General features: G+C 37.2%; 1 protein-coding gene across 1 annotated transcript in view; it reads left to right on the forward strand.

Moving 5' to 3' along the window:
- Positions 1-21,753, forward strand: part of LOC150078461 (uncharacterized) — a 285,117-nt gene that overhangs the window by 79,394 nt on the left and 183,970 nt on the right. Inside the window, exon 4 of the mRNA XM_090384573.1 lies at positions 11,802-11,919. Coding sequence (XP_090240699.1) covers positions 11,802-11,919 — 118 coding nt within the window. The remainder of the gene's footprint in view (positions 1-11,801; positions 11,920-21,753) is intronic.

Consider the following 21,753-nt stretch of genomic DNA (forward strand, 5'->3'; position numbering starts at 1 on the left):
TTCGCGTGCATTCCATATGAAATAACAAGTAAAAGGGGCAATGGAAAAGTGGCAACTGCTGTAATTTATCTATTTCAGTGCGATAATAGAATATTTTCTATTTGCGTCGCTCGGCTGCGACTTAAATGGTCTCTTTGTCGCAAATCGGGCGTCACCTCAGTTCCATGTCCAAAACACAAAAATGTTCAAGACGAGTACAGGGTGAACTAAAAGGCGTGTTTAATCAAAATATGAACAACCTTGATCTCAGGATGCGTTAGATGTGTTTAAGCGCTTCTTGAGTATTAGGGATCTGAAACCATCGAGACTTTTTGTACTGAATAATACCACAGTGTGTTCTAGGAGCTGAAGTCTGGACGTTAGTTGAGTTCATATGTATGAAACGCATTAACTGAGGAGATGAGTACTATGTCTGATCAACACTGTTGCCCAAAGGAAACACCTCAAATATGACCTCCTCAAAAGGATGCAAAATCAAACCGGTGCAACAACACTACGTTTTACTGATGTAACACGTAGCGTTTCCAATTTTACAAAACGAACGTTGCACTAATGTTTTTTTGTGATATAATAAAATATTTTTGACTTATTTAAGTTTTCGGCTTTGTACCTCGGTCTTTGGGTTTAATTTTCAATCCTTAGTATAGTTCTGAGTGGGCTCTGCTTTTATTTTAGAAATTAATATTACAATAAACTTCTAAGAGATAATATTAATTGAACAAAATATGAGTCGACTTTCTCATGTGTATCAACAGAAATATGAAACAGAAGAAACAAACAGATTCGAAAGTAAGACGGTAGCTGCTAGCTTTATCACAGCAAAAGAGCAGAAATTATTTACTGAATAACTGTTGCATTAATATTATATGACGTATGTACATCCATTAATGCAACTGGCAGCGAAATTGCAAGCTGATGCAGATATATGACAGTGAGATCACTGAATAATAAATCGATAAGTCGTAAACTGCGTATGATATTGGAACCTGCATTTCATCCTCTGATCAAGCCTGCCGACTGCGTGTGCTCATAAGCCGATTTGCAAGTTGAAAAACCAGTATGACTCGCGAGAAGCCCCCCCTTCTTTCGTTTGAGACTGGATAACTACAGCCCTTTCCCCAAAATGAAGAAACCTTTTCTAGTTTATGACGGGATTTGTACCAAGGCCTCTCTAAGAAAGTGTCCCGTCGCAAACCATTGTACTCTCATGGAGAATAACCTGGACCGCTTCGATTCTTCTGCTGAAGAATTCATCTGAAAATAGATTCTTCTGAAAGAATAATGTGCCATGTCATAAGGATAGAAATTGTGCAGAAGTGGCTCCAGGTACACGAGTGAATTCTGCCAACTGCGGTGGATTACCCAGTGGCAGCTCTCAATATAATTGATCATCTGGTGGGATGAGATCTGTAACCATCCAATTTGCAACAACTGTGAAAAGCAACTGAGGCAACATGGACCGCCGGCTCTGTGACTCGCTTTTGACACCTCGTTGAGTCAATACCACGACGAACCCAGGCAGTTCTGATGGTTAAAGGGAGAACTTTCTCGTTTAGATAGGTGTACTTAACAAAGTGGCTTCCCAGTGTAGAACGAATAATAGATAATCAGCCAGGACCGAAACTGCGGCTGAAAACCAACAGCTGATATTCGGAGAGAATGAAGGATTGGATTACGAAGGCTGTATAGTCCCCTGATCATGTTATTGTGAAGGAAATAACAGCCTAGTTCAATCATGGAACACAGAGCTAGGCGTCCGTACACATGATATATGACGCATGCCATGTTGGACAGGCAACTGGTGTAATGTGCGTTACACAAAACATGACGCATGTGCACCGCACAAGTTACAGCAGAATACAACTTCGTCATACATTACCGTCTACAGTAATGGTATATCTGCATGTTGTACTCGCTGAAAAACACGGAAATAACTCCTTGAAAAAATCCTGTCCGTTGCTTTTGTATTACGCAACTGTGTGGATTCAACGAACAAGCTTTGGCAAGAGACTAGAATGCTCGGCTATCATTAGGGCAAGAAGCAAGTTTTCTAGTCTTAGCCTGTTCAAAATCTTCTTTGGACTGATTAATAACTGCTTTACAATTGTTGCGAGCTTTGGTGTAGGCAGAAAACGAAACTGAATAATTGGAAACAAGCGAATTACGATATGCAGCATTCTTCTCTTAATCAGCCTTAGCATATTTATTTGAAAACCAAGTTTTAGATAAAGGACGAGATTTTAAAGTGGAGTGTGGAATAAAGGATTCCATTCCTAGAAGAATAATTTCACTGACACGAGCTGAGTTGACATCAGAAGTTTTGAAACGGAAATCCGACCAAGGAAAATAAATCTCGCAGGTCATACCATTTTGCATTCTTGTAATGCTAAACAATACGAGGTGAGGAATAGCCATGACATAAAGGCTCCATTGGAGAAGAAAATCACCAAGTTGTGATCTAAGGTGCCTACAGAACCACTCACTTCGACCGTGTACTTAGAAGGGTTGTTTGTGAGAAAAAGATCAAGCGTGTTGGCTGTATGGTTAGGATTGTTTGATATTCTGGTAGGTAAATGAACAAATCTGTGCAAGGTCATTAGTAATTTCAAAAGCCTCAGCATCTCGACCAGCTGGGTCGGTGTGACTAGAAAACGGAAGCCAGCTGGAGTTGTGAACATTAAAATCACCAAGGAAAATTACCTCACTGTAAGGAAAGTTGGACTGGAGAAAGTCAAGTTCTAAGTGATTAGTGGAGTTGGGAGAACGGTAGAGACAACCGATGAATTTGACGGAATGGGGTAGAGAGATTTTAAACCAGAGAAGATCGAAAACAGGAGATTCCAAATTATCAAATCTCTGACAGGGGATATCGGAACGGACATAAGCACAAGTACCACCTTTGGGGCGAAAGGAATCATACTTGATTGATTGATTTTGATTTTATTGGTGCAAAAAAGGAATCATACAGCGAATAATTTGGGCAACTGACAATAAATAAGTAATAATTAATTTTGTTGTATTACCCGACTGTATTTTTTTTATTAGTGCAATAAATAAGTAATAATTAATATTTGATATAAACAAACGGGTATATTTTATATTACATATCGGCGCCTGCGTAGCCAGGTGGGCAGGAGCGGCAGTGCGTAGCACACGCTTCTTGATTAAACAGGGGTTCGAGCCCGTGACCACCAAATACGGAGGATGCGGAAAGGTAAGGGAATGACCACCGCATATCCCCGGAGCAATATGGCCTTAGTTGCTAATGCTCCTAAAATAACAACATAACATATCCATAGATTTATTTTTGAATCTGTAGATATAGGTAGGTATAAAATTTGTTTCTCTGCATAATATTAAAATTATGCAGAGAATGTAGTTTTCAGTAATTAGGAATTTCTCCAGCCCGACAAATCATCCAAAAATTCGCCCGTTTCTCTAAAAGTTTGGGGACCCCTACCACAGAGCATGCGCGGGCGTGAGAAGATAACGATAGCAATCTGCTCCTTTACAGACATGAAAGAGGTCATGGAGTGTGTATGGTACAATATATCACAAGAAGGTTACCGGAAATATCGTGTGAAAGGCAATACATAAGTAAACTTCATTAAGGTTGGTTGTAAGTATTTTAGGCGGATCAGCAACTTAGGCCATTTTGTACCGTATATAATATGTCTGTAAATTGTGTGTTCTGTGGAAGATTTGCTGTTTGCCGGACGAAAAACTAAAGTTTCCGGGAGAAAAACCATGTTGTCTCCTGCCTGAGACCGACTAACTCTGCCAAGTTGTGAAAAAGGCCCATAAAATTCCTCTCATTACTAACGGCATTCGAACTCATGTCTTTTCTACGCGGTGGGGGGGGGGGGCGGTGATTATACCAAATGTGCTGCCAAAATAAAGGACAGAATTCCATGTTTATATGCAGCAGTTTATTAGAACTTAACATATCGAAGTTACTTGTCCAAAATAGACACCCTTTATAATTCTGTTTTTAAGTCGAAAATTAAAAATAAAACGAAAGAAAGCATACCAGATAAGTAACCTAAATTCAAAATTATTTCAAATTACAGAATGGAAAAGAAATTCCCATGAAGGGCCGAATTAAACTTGCTATTATTTTCTAAGAAATCTGAAATCCTCACTTAAAATATGTTTCTTATGGAAGAGTGAAATTTCTCCTACCTAAGAGGATGCAACTGCCAACAGAACTGACAACCAGAGTAATAAATTTCCAAACAAAAAGTTATTGAATTCTAATTCAATTAAATTAAATTGAAAATTCTTTAGGTAATTTACATTACTAAATTCTCTATAAATGCCTTTAATTAGCGAAGTTTAGTGTTGTCGGGAGTTAGAGGAGTCCATTCCACCACGCATCACTGTTGTGTTGCATTTAAAAAGGGATCCTACGAGATATTAAGCTGCTGTACCTAATGGGAACTAAGTGTACATATAACTACCTAATCAGAGCAGCATCCAATGCGCGCGCACACACACACAGCAGGAAAGAATCCCATTTATTCTTTAAGGGTTTACCGCTTTGATGTGAACTGTGCATAGCACTATAAATATTTTCTGAATAACGGCAAGGGTGCAACGTTCTAAATTTAAGCATAAATTTCTAAACCCAATTAAGATAATTTTGTTTAGTTTGTTGGTGATGTGGAGGGCAGCAGGGCAGAGTTATGCGCGAGATGAAATAAAAATGAAACAAATCACGAAATATTTAGTCACGAAAGTGGGCGTTTCTTCAATAGGTGGGATCGTTAAGAGCTGTAAGTAGGTCAAGGTGGTTAGTATTCCTCCGTATGCCACTAAAATTCTTTATACGCAGCGTTTCATTGTGTCCAAACGGAAGGCGAGAGAGAGAGGCGGGTCGTCTTATTAAGGAAACCATTATATTATGTTGATTGATGTTCATTAATATTTCAGCTTTCTCAGTTAAAGCTTTCACGAAGGGAGAAGCCACAGATCTAAAGGTAATGCGTGCAAACAATTTACTGTGATGATCGGATTTTCATTTTTCGCGGAGAAACTTAGCAGCTGTAGAAAGTACAGGGTTTTGCCAACAATTGTAAAGTTATTGACCTTAGCATTTAAATTGTGTAAACTTTTCTTAGCTGCTATTCCAACAGGATGAGAATATTTCAACATTTTATAGAATTTGAATATTTTGCTATTGAAAGTGATTGATTGATATACTCCTATATGACAAGGAATGTAACATGTCTGATTTCCGTCTCCTCCTTAAAAATATTATGCCTCGAGGAGTTAAATGCAGTTCTTTAGAGTTGAAAATTTTCATCCAAATGGCTTATCAAAAGCATTGTCTTTCTGTCATGGCGCATAGGTTTGAAGGTTGTCCCACGTAATCAAAACTTTTGCGTTGTAAATGTGGAAAAAGAGACACAGAGTGGTGCAGACTGTACAAGGTGTTACAACAGGTGCTTAAGGTGACCCCCCCCCCTTCTCGATGTGCACATAGCATTTCGATGTCTGACACGATGGTATGCATTGCCCGATATTATTAACAAAACGGACGTCGGACCCCTTTCAAAATCAGAAAGATATTTTATTGCCAATGACGGCTAGCTGAGATTGTCATTTGACACGTCTCTGAGAATGCGGAGTTATCAAATACCAAATAAGCGTTCTTTCCTGCGGCTGATTTGGATTTTATAAATCATCAACTTTAATGCAATATGTATTTCTTGCTACGTTTACAAGGTGATGATGATGATGTTCATTCTCTTCTGGTGACATCTCAGTTCACTACGGACTGGGGAACAAAACTAAAATTAAATTATCGCTTTGATTATCGCCAAGTTGCGAAGTTTATTACTTAATCTTCCTAATAATGTGGCCGTGCATTATTTTTAGGGAATGCTCATTACGTTAATGTGCTCTCCAAAGTTTAGAGGCAATATTTGAATTCTGTTAGTGAGCGTGACGGTCTGTCAGATGAGTAATTAGAAAGATGGAAAACTTTTGTGCTGGGATGCATTAGCGAGGAATATAAAATAAGCTGGTGTGACTCACAACCAGAGCTGAAACGTAATAAGCTTAACTTTTCTGACAATTAAATTCAGTCACTTGTGTTCACTGTGCTGTGAAGATTCGAAATGGCATTAAAGTGATGTTGCTTTGGTGAGGTTAATTACTAGCTCGTGTTATTTGGTCTGAAATCTTTAGACCGAATTTAATTACATGCCCTCTTATTTCCCTTGATGCAGATTCCATTTTAATTTTCGTTTATATTAACGCAGACTCGAGCCTCAGTCACTTTGTATGTGTCCGGTAAAAGAATAAGTTTTAAGATATCACATCAAAGTAACGCGCCATTATTAATTTTGACACGCAGAGATATGTGCGCGCCTTCTTATCCTTAGAAGAGATTCGCAAGCCAAAATTCAAGCCAATATATGCCACTGAAAACGCAAGCGCAGAAAAAGAAAATGGCGTCCAAAACAAGTTTAAAAACAAATAACTTTTTAACGCTTCGAATAAGCTTGGTAACTTCACTGTATGATATTCATTTCTCATTGGTTTCTATTGATCATGACTGACATTTGTTAGTAATTACTGACAGTTACTAAAAATAAAATTTTGATTAACTTCCAGTTTTTTTAGGTAACTTAACCTCATTTAAATAAGTTTATATTTTCTGAATGCTTATTTAAAAACTAACCTCTAGTTATCATATTTTAACAAGGAGAAATTACCTTAATTTAACGTGGTATTTAATAGATTTTAGTTATCACTTTCAGATTTTAGATTATTATTATTAAAATCAATTTATTTCAATCAATTTATTGATTGTTCGATTAAACCATGCGGAGGTTCTGGAGGTGATGCATATTTTTTTTTGCAGTCCTCTCTTTGGCTATTCTATAAAATTCTTTGGCTAGATGGCTTAGGGCTACGTCAGGAGGGACAGTGAAAAGGTGTGACCAGTTGAATTCTCTAAGTCGCCTGAGGATGATTCCTGGTTTCAGGAATTTTGTGGAAAAGATCAGTTCTCTCTCAGGTTGGTTTTCTTTTCTGGGCACATGAAGATTGTGATTTTCCTGTAAGGCGATCACATGTGATTGAATTGTGGTCAGAGTAGAATTTAAAAGAAGAGGTGATCACAAAGATGCTATTAAGATTATGGAATAATAGATCGAGTGTGCTATTACTTTCCTGGTTTCTTCATGGCGTGATTGTAGGCATGTTGAAGTCGCCTGTCACTATGGTTTTGAGGCCTCTTTCCAAGTTCGTGGCTATCCAGTTGCGTAGTTCCACTCTTGATTCTTCGGTATGATCCGGGAAAAATATATTACACAGACTTGTATCTGGGTGGGTATCCATGATCGACAACACTGGAAAGAGCTTCAGAGTTGTATGTTTTGCTGGTTTTAGTGGGTTGGTAATGTTCTCTGAAGATCAGGGCGACTCCACCTCCTCTTCTGAAGTTTCTGGGATTCTCTAGAGTTATAACTTGCCAGCTGTGCGAGTGTATCTAGGTAATTGCACTTGGGTAACCAGGTTTCAGTGATACATATGATTTCATATTCTTCCAATTATTGGAGAGAGTTAAACAGGTGATGTGAGAAAATATATTTTTAGGCGCGTTAGCATATATGCGTCAAGCGATTATTGTCTTCACCGTGTCCGTCAGTCCGTAAGATTGAACTCGACTCCTAATAACTGGATTTTCATAAAATTTTAAATTTGACTCTTTTAGCAAAATATGTAAAGCCATCCTAAATTTCATTAAAATCGAATTAATGGAAATTCGGAATTTATTATTTCTTTGTCCGTTCGTTTTCATGTAATAACTCTACTCCCAGTAGATGGATTTTCATGAAATTTTACACTTCGCTCTGTTAGAAAGATTTCTCTAGTCTTTCCAAATTTCATTAAAATTGGACGAAGAAAAATCCAGAATTATTATTTATTTTTTCATAGATATCTCATTGACTATCCATCAACCCTATACTGTAGCTGAAGCACTGGATATTATGTTTGTTGCCTGCGCTGACTAGAGGAATGAAAGGGAAATATGGCGGACGCGTAGAAATAAAATGTTTTTCCATGCCTAAAATTGGTTGCTCTTTGGTCCTTTTTTTATAAACTTGATTGATCCTTCTGCTTCTGATTGATCCTAAAATGTAACGCACTGCGTACATTAACCAACTTGTTTTTTTGGCTGATGCTCTATAAGTTTGCTTTCATGCATCATTTGCTACTGTTACTTATAATACCAATCATTAACCGAATTTAATAGCCATATAGTGTGTTGTCAGCTATGTGGCTATATAAATTGGTGGATTGGTTTTGATGTGATTCTATCATGGCTGTGGGTGGTTGATAGGTGATGACCTTCAGGTGTGCATCTTGATGATCACTTCAAGAGATGGCCTCACGATGATCCATTTTCTCATGTATGATTAATAGCAATGATCTTTTACTTTCTTGGAAGGCATCGATTTGATACATTTGTTCATTTGATTTACTACACCTAACTAGTTAGTTAAAGTATCACGTTTTAAGTGTTCTATTATTTATTATGTGCCCATATTAAAATTTCTTGAGCAATAAATATCATAATCAGAACGGTTGAAAAAAAGCATACCCTTGCTCAAGAAAGAGCAGGGAAGGGCAACATAACGTATATTTTATTGTGTAGGGGGGGGATACTGAAGTATCAAATACGCACTGTAACTGAAAAACATAGTACTAAATATGCATTGAAACTGAAAAACATAAATTCAATCGCATAAATGAAAAAAAAATGTTTTTTTAATGTTGTGACATCTGAAACTCCGATACCTGTTTTAATCGCTTTGTGTACACTCTACGTCTGAGAAAAAATTGTTCACACACTCCAACTAAAGATGGGGATTGTATAGAACACTGCGCGTCGTTTCTTCAAAAGCATCTGGATATTAGTGAAGGAGTTCTGGCCGACTGTGTGCAGCTGTCTGGTACTTGTTAAGCGCGAAGGCAACTAAGGCAATGGGGAATAAGTATAGTGCTGGTCGTGGTCGAAAAATCAGTTTCCTCTGTTCGAGTTGGGATTCGAACCCAGGAGGATCGTAACCACCCAACTACTATCAAACATCTATCAAAATGTCGCAGTTTTCAAAAGGAAAAACAATAGGCAACGATCAATAGCTTAATCACACTTGAAATATTCATAATGTGTAAATAAAGAGCAAGTCCCTCTCTCTGCTTACCAAATGGCAATCACTCCAAGCTTCCTGAATACGCCTTTTAAAAATCTGTGGATGTTGCGCACGTGTAATATCTGCTTCAAATAATCCTGACAGCGAAGAGAATTTCAATTACCAATGTTTCCAATGCCAATACTGTAAGAATAAAAACTAATTTAAAATTTCATTACGACTATTTTCCAGCAAGAGACAGTTTATGAATATTTACCGCGAACTTTCAGATATGTATACGATCTGTTTGCATGTTCGTACGGAACAGCCTATTGAAATCACGGAAGTCACGTTTAAAAAAAAAAATGTAAAGTTATAATAAGATAATATATATACTAACTGATCACTTGCATGAACATCATATACTGTACCTGGGCAGCACCTTCTTTAAAAAAATATTGGTAAATTATTCTTAATAAATAATAGTAAATTCACATATTACTATTTATTAATAGTAAGAACTGATAGTAAAAATTAAGATTCACTTACGTACATTGTAATGCTGCTAAAATCCAACTACCACTCTTTACCATCAAAATCAGTTCTTGGAGGAAAACGTCCTTTGTACAAAAAAAAAAAAAAAGCATCGCAAGAACACAGATCCAAACTTTTTGAACTCACTCAGTTTTTGCACGCGAAGTAAAGCGAGGTAGGAAATTATAAGCTTTGTTTACATGTTGACTGACGAGACAATAACGTCACTGTGATAGCGTGCCGTGATGATATTGATCGGAAATGTCGCAATGACACGAAAAGCTGAACATAATGCAACTGCTGAGTGAACGGATGCTACCAAGTGCGGCGACTCTTCTCCTTGGCGCGGTCAACATTCTTGATTTGACGAAGGTTGGATCCCTCTCAGTCGAAGTCTGGTAGTAAACTCCCTATATGAATTAAGTAAGTATAAAAATTTTTTCGGCCTGAGTTAAAAAAAATAAGCTCAAAGTTAAAAAAAAAATATAGCAATTATCGCGTATAGTATCAAAAAAAAAAAAAAAAAGACCAAAATTAGTAAATAATCTTTACTTTTAAAAAAGGTAAAATGTTTGAAGATTTCTAATGAGGATTCTGATGCTGCATAATATTGTGCAAAATTACCTTTACGGTTCGCACCGCTAGATGTGGCTGATGGATCATAAAGCAATTTTGTCATCAAATATAAAAAAAATACACTTTTTTTAATTGTATAAACTACTTATAGGTGGTCACGTATCAGTATATTGCCCTATGCGTGCTACTCGGTTCACCATCGCTATCTTAAGAGCAGTAATTATTTTGGAAAATGTATACTAATCAATAACTTTACAATATAGTCTATATACATGAATGGGGTTGAATACCGTATAACATCTAATGCACACCCATGGCACTTCTGCGCCACCCACTTATGGATTTACAGAAATTTCAAGAAAAAAATATATGTTAGAGATACAAATATATGCGCTGCCCGAAAACGAGTTTATTTTTCAAATAGAACTGCTTTACTGGATGTTAGTTCAATATAAGAGTCATCTTCTTAACTTCATTGAAGGTGAGCGTCAGTATTCACCAGAATCCCAGGACCGCAGTTCTCTTCGGAAAACAACTTCAAGGAAATGCCAAAAATTTACAACCTCCGAAACGTTACATCTGATAACTGTTGGGGGGGGGGGTTCTCTAAAAGCCCCTGGATCTTAGAGAGGAGCCCTCCTAGACTTCAAGAGCCGCAAAAAAGAATGAACAGTGAATAAGATGAGCCTAGGTCTCTCTCTCTCACGCACAGGACATCGTACAATGAAAAACGGCAAATTTACGTGTGTTCAGATACTTTGCCTCTTTCCGATACCCTTTTACACGAACGCAATTCCTCGCCTCAATCCTTTGGGTATGCGTGACCTTATGAACCAGAGACCGTGCTTACAACATTTTCATTTTGTCAGGAGTGAAGATTAAAACGAAGCAAGTTAGGAAGCGAAATGTTTCACGCCATTATCTCGATAATCAAATCGATTGTCTGTCGATCAGGAAGCCGAAACACACGTGCTTATCGCATGATAAAAGACAGGCCGTTAAGAGGTCGCTGACTTCGATGACGTGTTTTATTTGTTGATCACTTCCGTCAAGAGCGGTGGAGGTCGATACGATAAATAAATAGGGCCCACCGTCGACTGAAACTAAGTTCCGTTCCTAGAACGAGAATATAGAATTATACAACGCTGAACAAACACCGACTAGGGCCGAAAGATAATTACTGCGAGGCCAAATAATTGCTCATGTCCGTGAGGGCATTTCGCTACTAGATGTTACAAGATTCTGTGCTCTGGGTTCCAGAATAGAGACTCTTTATAGTGTTTCGCGAGAGAGAGAGAGAGAGACTTATCATCTCATACTGAATTTATGAAAGCTACTCTCTGTACTACAATATGTAAAGTAGTACTACAGTGAGGGAGAGATGGAGCGCATGTTCCGTGAAAAGTTACTTTAAGAGTAAATATAGCGATGCGGAAGGTTACCGTGGAATCCACTGTACTTGAGTAAATCTGAATACAGTATTTAATAAATAATTTTGAGAATAAAGCTGAACTTATATAAGGCGTTTCTTTCTTTTTCTAGAGTTATACCTCATTCTCACCTTACCGAACTCAGAAAAGATATTCGCCTGCAGTTGGGTTCTGATGCTGTACCTCAGAAATATGTATTCCTGCGGAGTGTGGGTCGAAATTTTACGGAGGTAAGTTAGTTCATCATTTGTTATTCTTCTCGCACTAAACAGCACGAACCAAGTCAGCGCATATTTGATGGCCCATCAAATAATAATAATAATTATTATTATTATCATCAGTTTATTCAACAAACACCTCTGTACAGAAATTATCTAGGAGGGTGGCTCATACATACATCCAACTAAACTTATTAGAGTGTAACATAGGATAAAATATCAGCAAATACATAAGATATATAAATGTAGAGGAAAAAATTACAAAAAATTATTCGGGTGGCCCAAATATAATAGTTAATACTTGTAGGGCGGCAGTTGATGTCGTTCTACATGCGCGGGTTATTTGTAGTGTCTACAACACGCTGGTTGGACACTGAAGGACTGGAAACGAGTATGCTGGACAAATTAATCCAAATATCTGGTATACAACAAGCCGGACTCCGTGTGTGGCGAAAACAACACGACTCCATGAATCCATCGTGCTGGTGCCCACTATCCAGGCAGGTGGCAGTATTTTCTTAATATGGGACATGTTTTGCTGGAAAACTAGGACCGTTGGTGCGTATGGACCAATATTGAGGTCTACTGGCAGCTCTTAGGAGACCATATGCCCCTACCACGTTGCATTTTTTCTCGGACAGAAACAGGATCTTCCAAGATGATAATACGCCACGTAAATACATTCACTGAATGTATTTACCAAAACATTCAGTAATGATATCAACCATCTTTATTACCCTCCAAATTCGCCTGACCTCAATCCAATTGAATACTTGTGGAATGTTTTGGAAAGGGAGGCGAGACGTGGGGACACGCAACCGTCATTTATTCCGGCACTGTGGAAAGTCTTGTAGGCAGCATGGCTGCAGATCCCTACAGATGTCTTCAGACTCTTCAGAAATGTAGTGAATTCAACGACAAGATAAATAGCGGCCCAACACGGTATTAATTAGCTGGTCATAATGCAGTGATCACTCAGTGTGTGTGAAAAATCAGCTGGCGGTCCCTAATGATTTTGTTAAAATTAAACATTTAACGCGACCGATGTACATATTTAATTGCAGATTTGGAAAACTATTATTAGATTAAACTGAATATACAGCATATCACCAGCTAGTAAAAAAGAGATATAAATGTTAGTAATACTGTTAATAAGCAAAGAAACGGAATATGTAAAGACATAAAAGGCGATTGGTGCCTCGATCCTTCAGGATGACTTGAACAGACTTCAGAGATGGTCAGGGCAGTGGTAGCTATGTTTTAATGCAGCAAAATGCAAGGTCATAAATAAAAAAAAAAAAACGACCCTAAACCGTTGGCCACACTTTGCCACGAAGCGGCAGATCAGACACCCAGTAGATTATTTAAGTACTCTGGCAGGCCCCACCACCTAATTTCCGAGGATTTCAGTGGGACGGCCTATAAAAAAAAATAATAATAAAAAAAACGGGGGGGGGGGATGTGAGGCCTGTATTCTGGCCTCACATCGACGTCTCATGGACTCGCGAAAACGATGCCAAATTCCTGGCATCGTCTTGGTCGTCCTCTGTCGGCAGCACGAGGTGTAAAGGCCCCATGTTCACAAAGGCGGAGATGGATACCTTCAAACGTTTTCCTGTCTGGACATCTTCGTTCTGGGAACCTTTCGTGGTACAAACGACGAGCATCCAGAGCACTGCCGTCCGCCAAACTTCACATAAAGTGCATATCCGCTTGCTCTTGATTTGAGTACATAGTCGGAATGGGAAACCACCAGATTCTGTCAGTACCTTGTGACGAAGGAAATCTCCTTCGGGAGATAAGACATTCCGGTTAATAATTCGGGAACCAAGCATTTCCAGAACTATGTTGATATATTTTTATTGTCTACATATGAGGAACTCATTCCTGAAGTTTTGCCGTGTATTTTTGAGACACCCTGTATATATTTTATAAATATATATTTTTTCCCACTCATCTCATTCATCTTTTTCCCACATACCATTTTCTTTCGTATTGTGACTCAACTTTGCAGATTAATGCTTTAGTGTATCGATAGCGACAGAAATTTTTTGTCTAAAAAATTAAGAAGATTTAATACGCTACATTATCTGAAACGGGTGTTGTTTCCGTTTATGATCAGTGTCTGCATACATTTCGTTTCCACAACACAAACTTTGTTGGCTAGTGATATTCGTGTTAATATTTTATAACGAATATTATCTCGGTGCTTTTTATGGGTTGCACTTGATAATTTATTAAAAGTTAGTGACGCAAAGAAAGAAGAGCCAATGCACTCTCCAAAGAGCATGTGTAGAAATGCAACTAATTCCCTGAGGAATTAAGTCATGAACTTTTCGAAATATTTCACAGCTGGTTGTTTCCATGAATATATAAGCGAGCATAATAAAGAAAGTTATTCTCGTAAAGCCACTGACTGGCGGTGGCATGAACTCCGTGAGATAACAGTGCTCGCTAACAGTGACTGTAATTCAATGTTTAAAAAGAAAGCGTGATTCATCTGACCAACAAACTCTTTTGGAGCCATCATCAAAACACTGTTTCTACCACAATGAAGCACGTCTCCAATGATGTTGGTTAGGTGGGGATGTCACTGTAGGAGCCTGCTCTTAAATTCCAGCCGGTGACGAGTTTGATCCGTTGTACTAATAAAAATTTACACCACAGGGAAAGATTGCATTCTGTGATGTTCTTCTACTTCTGTATCTTTTGTTTCCCAATATGGTGTTCGTGGTTGCTGCATAATTTGTCATCGATATTCGATGGGCAGGTAACACATTTTAGTGATCTGTCTAACTGTATGAGAACAGGTCGCCACCTGTTAGTGAGGGTGCCAAATACAGTCATGGCATTTTCAAGATCCATTAAATCATAATGTGTATTCTCAGATGCGACATTTTCAGAAAGATTCAACGTGACGATGAAACCATTAGTTTTCATTTGCATCGACTGGGAAAAGTGGTAAAATGAGCAAGTGGGTTTTACATAAATACACAGCCAACAACGATCTCCAGGGACTAAATCAACAAACGCGTAAAATAAAGCCTTCTTTTTACGCTGTTGTTGAAGGGCGATTAAAAATGGCTTATGTCAGCAACACCAGGTCTAATTATTGGTAATCATCCTGTGAACCTGTGCCGTAAACATCGAAGCCCCCATTTCACCAACACAAGGTTTTGCTGTGTGTCTGGTGGAATATAGCTGATTTCGTCAATTACGAACTTCTGCCAAAACGAGCACAGGGAACATAGTGTGTTTACTCTATTTTATTACGTATGTTTTCATTTTATCTTAAAAATCCTGTGAACTTTTTTGATCACCTGATAACTCAAAGCATCTTTAGAATTATTTAACTTAACTGGTGAAACTGACAACAGTTATTCTTCATTAATGTAACCTGCAGTTCTCATCTTAAGGTAGTAAAGTAGTAAAAAATACACTTACAGATGGAGGAATTAAGTTCGATGCTGGCTTTAAAGGTTCAAGTTGAAGTCGTCTGAAAGAAATACTATAAGCTTTTGTTCAAGTCTTCCTTCATTATTACTGAAACTTTAAGACATTTTAACATAAGATTTCATGCTTGAACTCAATATTTTGCATGAGCATAACCTTTGCAAGCACAAAGGTATTCTTCATGGAAGGGTGTACATGCATATGCAAAGAGTTTTAAGGAGCGCAGCTGACAGCTTGGTAAAGAACACTTTCAAAATGTTTGAGCCAAGCAGGTGTTTTAGGGAATGGATGAGGTATATTCACTGCCATGGAACAGTGATGCGCTGGTGAGTAACCTTTTCTCTACATTTTATCCAACAGTTGTAATAAATCGCAATCGATCTTATAATGTCGGTATATATATTTTATACTTGTTTATGAAATTTGTACGATCTCAAAACAGATTCTCACTATTGCTGGTTGGCATCAAGAACCGGTTGAGTGCAAAAATTACCATACAGGAAGAAAAGATCTTAATTTCAATGGGAAAAAAGCAGCTCGACTATTCTGATATTAAACTGTCTGTGCAGTTTCCCCGCAAAGCTATTTAAGGGATAAGAATTATTTTCTTCCAAACAGTTGACTCCAAAACTCCAGAAAAAAAAAAAAAAAATAGGCCACACCTGCCTTAATTACTTACAAAGACTTCTCTTGCATTTCAAACAAAATTATCTCTAATTTCCCTTGATATTCAAGCTGTACAGAAATGTGGCCTACATACAGTTTAGCGCCACTTAATTAATAATAAACTACTTACAAATGCTAGACGCATACAACAAGAAATGTGATGAGTTTATTTATTCCTTCCAGCCAGAATCAACCAAGTATTCAGGTTTCTGATACTCAAAGACCGTAATGCACTCAATGCAGTTGAACAATAACGTTGCACAGTATCAACACTTCGTGTGTGTAGCTCCGCTAGGTCCTTTCCACGCAATGAAAATTGTGCGAGAAGGACCTGTACCCGACGCCGGCCGAAGCTGAGAAATACTTCCCACTGGAACGGAAGGAACTTAGGTTTACCATACTGCGGCTGAGTTAGTTGGTTTCAGACTAGCGATTTCATTTTTTTTCTCTTTCTACAAGAAATACTCGACTTTTTCATCTCGAAAAGCGAATCACACCCCTTTCTTTGAAAGGATGCGATTCCCCTTCAAAGTGTTCCCTTAACTTTACAAACATGTCCCAAAGTGTCTGTGGTCCTTAGATATCACATTATGAAAGTCCTTACACTGTCATACAAATATTACTGCGAATATCTTCTGCTGATTCAAATCACTTCCCTGATAAAACAGTGAAATGACGATGGATAGGAGCTGCTGTGAGATATAGAAACTAAATTTTGGGTGGAAACAGTGCAAGCTATTTGGTCTTTTAAAAGACCAAATAGCTTGCACTGTTTGGTCGTTTAAAATTTATGTATTTGGACCAGAGATCACTTGATACCTGGTGAAAGACAAGTAAACCTTCAAGTCGGCTGTCTCTCAAGTAGTGACCAGCGGGGAAGTGCACCACCACATCCGTTTGTGTTGACCGTGGTTCAAACTCACATGAGCTAAATATGGTTAATGACTATATTCTTGTTCGAAAGGATTAGTTGTATATTTCTCTCGCCTATGGGATCGTGACAGAGTATAAACGGATTTTTTTAAATAAATGGAAAATAGTTCTTTTGGGGATGTAATCTGTTAAAAATCAGTGCAATACCAAGGCGAATATTGCATTTTGTAGACGGTAGAAAACTTTGCTAGCCTCTAAACACGAGAGGAGGAGGAGGAAAGGTTGTTCTCGTGCCTTTCATAATTTTGAAACGGTCAGACAGCTTTTATTAATTTTGAAGTATAGGACCTATATTTGTGTTGTTGTTATTTGGTTTTTAGGAGCATTAGCAACTAAGACCATATTTCTCCGGGGATATGCGGTGGTCATTCTCTGACCTTTCCGCATCCTCCGTATTTGGTGGTCACGGGCTCGAATCCCGGTCAAATCAAGAAGCGTGTGCTATGCAGTGCTGCTCCTACCCACCTGGCCACGGAGGCGCCCCTATATTTACGTAACAAATAGATAAATGTAGCTCACGGGTATATCCGTAGTCTGATATAGGACGCCAACATGATCGGATCGCTAGTGGGACTGCTTTCTGAAGTTTAGATTTTTGATTTTCATTCAAAATGTCTATTTGATCCATCAGATACTGCAGAAACCATAAGTTGATCCGCGATCAAAAAAGATTGTTCAACCATCCTGCACACTACTACTGAAGTTCACGTAAATATGCTTGTTAAATGATCGGATAATTTTATGATTCTCGCTCTGCTTACAGGACTTTGCGGGATGGATACGAATTGCCTCAAAATTTTGAAAGCGAAAATTTATTCTATCACTGTGACCAATGATGCCGTAAAAAGACCTATTGAGTCATTTGAAACTAAAAATTCCGAAGGAATGAATGTTATTCCTGGTCTTTTGTTTGAAAATTTCAAGCTACTATATCACAGATTCACTAATTTATTTGTTTTAAATAAATGTTTGACAATACTCTTTTTTCCTTAATTATTAGTCTGCTTACATATTTCCGATGCAAAACTTAAGCCATCTTTACCACTATTTCCATCTGTAGTTCTATGCTTTATGTATTTTTAATCTCATTCTTCATATTCAAATGCTTTTTTGCGTGGTATATTTCTAAACAGCTGCGGCTTTTGACTCAATTGGTATCTGGCTTTATTCCATTTAATCGAAAATTATTATCTGAACAATACTCTGGTTTATAAAGATCGAAAACAGCATAATTAATTCCCCTGTATTAATTCCATTCCTGTGATCTCTCCTTAGGCGAATGACATGGCTATTATTTATCGCTTTGATAAATCACTTCCTTCGGAGCGACGCTATAATTTTAATATAATCTCACTTCCTTCAGAGCGATACAGTAATTTTAATCTACTATTGTACGAAATTCTCCTGCACTTAAAATAACCAAGTTTCTTATAATTTCTGAAAAACTGAAATTTTAATTTTTACTCGCTAATTCATCACTGGCATTGCTGCTTTACCGCTCTCACAGTTATACTTAAGTCTTATCTGCGGAAAAGGCCTGGGTCCGAGTTCCGCCGTTTCCGGAGGAATTTTGTGGGATTTTTCTATGCTGTGGCCTAATTAGTCAGCTGTTGGCAGAAAGTTGCGTTTCACTCCCGAAATTTGAGTTTATCAGGAGTGAAAATCCTGGTAGACTGACCACAGGATTACCCAAAATTTACAGATGCAATACATTGATGCCTTGTGGCTCTGACGCAAAATTCAACCACCCAGACCAGTCCTGTATCTCCAATATACGATTAAATCTGATAAATTCTTTACTTCGGATTCTAAATTATCTTTTAAGTAACTTCATCCCGAAATTATAACCTTTTTAGAAATACTTAATCAAGACTTTGTTTATATTTCAGATTTAATTTAACCGTTAACTTTATTTTTTCAGCCTGTACAACATGCGTAATGAGATAAACTTAATACATAATCGAGCCAACACGAATTAGCATACCTCAAACTGACCTAGTAGTCAATTTGCTTACAAGGAAGAACTGGACAAATTTTTAGAGCGAATGGATGTGTGAAATGGAATTTTTTTTTCCGGCTGATGCTATATAAGTTTGCTTCCTTGCATCATATGCCTCTAGTAATGCTAATGCTAATTCTCAACTTGGGGACTGAGCTTCTGTTGGTGTATTATACATATCTCTTTGGTCCAATGTACCTAGTCATATGATTTACAAACGAATTCGTCTGTGTTAAAAAAAAAAAAAAAAAAAAAAAGTTTGTCTTAAGCGATTTTGTCCTTTTTTGTATTGGCCAAGGAAAAACAAAAAACAATCGTTCTCTTGCAGCCAATACTAAGTATTTGTTGGAAGAACAAGACAAAAAATCGTGTTTTCTTGAAATAATAAGTTACTTTCTCGTAATTTCTTGATTTATGATCGCAAGTGAGCGCTTGATTTTAATTGTTTATTATTATTATCAGCTGATTTCACCCTGTTACAGCCATTGACGAGGAGGTGATTTTAGAAACTGAGATCTGAAATTTTCAGATCTCAGTTTGTCAAATCTGTACATTTTGACAATTGGAAATAAATAAGTCCAGATTACAGAGTTCAAATTTCAATGAAGGCACAAGGAAAGAAAATACTGACATCAAATTTGTAATATAAAGTAATAAAACTTTGAAATAGATTAAGCTTCAAAACAAATATACATGTCATATTATATAAGACAACATATACACAATGCATCTCAAAAGTAATTACAAAACAAAAAACATTTAAAAAAAGCAAATATTCAAAAAAATAATTTTTTACGAAAATCATTCAAAATCTCTCTTTATTTCTTTGAAATAAAGAGAGATTTTGAAGATAGATAAAGAGAAATGTTGTTTGAACTCATTCTTTAAATTTCTACAAATATATCTCCCTGAGATAATCTGAAAAATTTCGACTTGTCACATTCTTTTGGATGTTTCAGGTGGTATGATTTCGTATCCCTTTCAACTTCCTTTTTAACTTCGGAAAGAGAAAGAAGTTAGCCACAGTCAAATCTAGTGAATAAGTGGGGGGGGGACTAATCTCAGTAATCCCTTTTTGCTAATCAAATTGAAAATTAACACTGAAGGGGCAGGTGCATCATCATGCATGAAAAACGTTCTTGTTTCCATTTGAAGTTAATGTGAGCAGTACATGTGAAAAGGAAATTATTTCATATCATCAAAAATATACATATATGATCAACCTTCTCAGGGATATAACTTTGACTACTTTCAATAACGCTTTGAACAATTAAAATAGATATATGACACGTGTATAGAGCCCCATAGGGACTATTCGGAATGATTTTTCATAATAAATTATTACAGTCTAAGCTAAAATTGTCACATTTTTTACGGTTTTTTAATTTTGAAGCTGGCACCGTAGCCTATTGCCAGCTTCAAAATTGGGTAAACCAGCATCTTAATTATCTAATTAAGATGCTGGAAGGAATTCTTCTTATATATTATCGCCAAAACATAACAAACCCAGGCGGCGGCAGTCTTTATTTTGCTTTTACAAATGCAACTTTGTATAGTGATCAGACACCCGTTCGGTTACTGTATGTGCATGCGTCATATCATATGGTGTTGGGGATTCCCCAACTTGACAGGAGGACAGTGGGGATAGACCCCACCGTATAAAAACATTTAGCCATATATGGTGGTCAAAAGTTGTTATTTGATTAATTTCAATTCAAGTTCGTTCAAGTCATTATCAAAACAGCAACGGACATACAAAAATGTATTTGTTTATTATTGCTATTTGTATTTAAAATATAAAGTTTAAAATTAAATTAATAAAATTTTTAGTTAAAAATGGATGAAAAGAAAAAGGGAAAGAGTGGAGCCCAAAATACAACAATGAAGAAAGCAAAAGAACAAACAGTCAATAAATTACCTAAATTAGATCATTTCTTTACAAAACACAGTAATGAATTATGTCCAGAAGAAGGCAAAGAAAAGACCAGTATTGAAGCGGAAAAGAATGCTGCTGGTGTAAATATATCTGCGGATCATTTAAATCAAGCAGGGTCATCAAACGAAAACAATTAAACAATAATAGATATGCCTTCGTCGGAAATTAGTGTTGAACGCACAGCACCGTTTATTCCCTCGAGCGATCTTGGAGAATACGTGAACGTCAACATTTCCGATGAAACAAAAAGAAACATTATGAGTTTGTCACCTGAGAGACCCAAAGGACCATTTCCAAGGGATTCTGAACAACAAAATAGAAGTTTTAGTGACACGTACTACAATTCTACTTCAACGTATGGTCCAGTTCGTCGTTTGTGGCTGTGCTACTCGGGAATACGAAAAATCTATCTTTTCGGATAAAAACTGAGTGTTTCTCAACATCATATCGAAGCATGTGCTATACGTGAAATGTGGCAAAGAACGCAACGATTGATAAAGATCTTGAGGAACAAGTAAGATACAGATCCTCATTTTGGAAAATGGTACTAGAACGGTTATTTCGGATAATGCTTACGTTGGCTAAAAATTCTTTAGCATCTCGCGGTCATCGGGAAGGATTTTCGGAAGATTACAACGGAAATTTTTTATCGCAAGTCCGTTTAATTTCTTACTAAGATGATGTAATGAAACAAATTATTAATAAGCCATCTATTTCAGTAACTTATTTAAGCCCCACTATCCAAAATGAGTTAGAATGTTTAGGTACCAAATTAACAAAAGAATTAACACTCAAAATTATTTCAGCACCATTCTACTCTACCAATTTTGGATACTACTCAAGATCTCACAAAAAAAGA

This window comes from Mastigoproctus giganteus, chromosome 11 (assembly GCF_048544385.1).
Source record: "Mastigoproctus giganteus isolate SK-2022 chromosome 11, ASM4854438v1, whole genome shotgun sequence".
In the NCBI taxonomy this organism is placed as follows: domain Eukaryota; kingdom Metazoa; phylum Arthropoda; class Arachnida; order Uropygi; family Thelyphonidae; genus Mastigoproctus; species Mastigoproctus giganteus.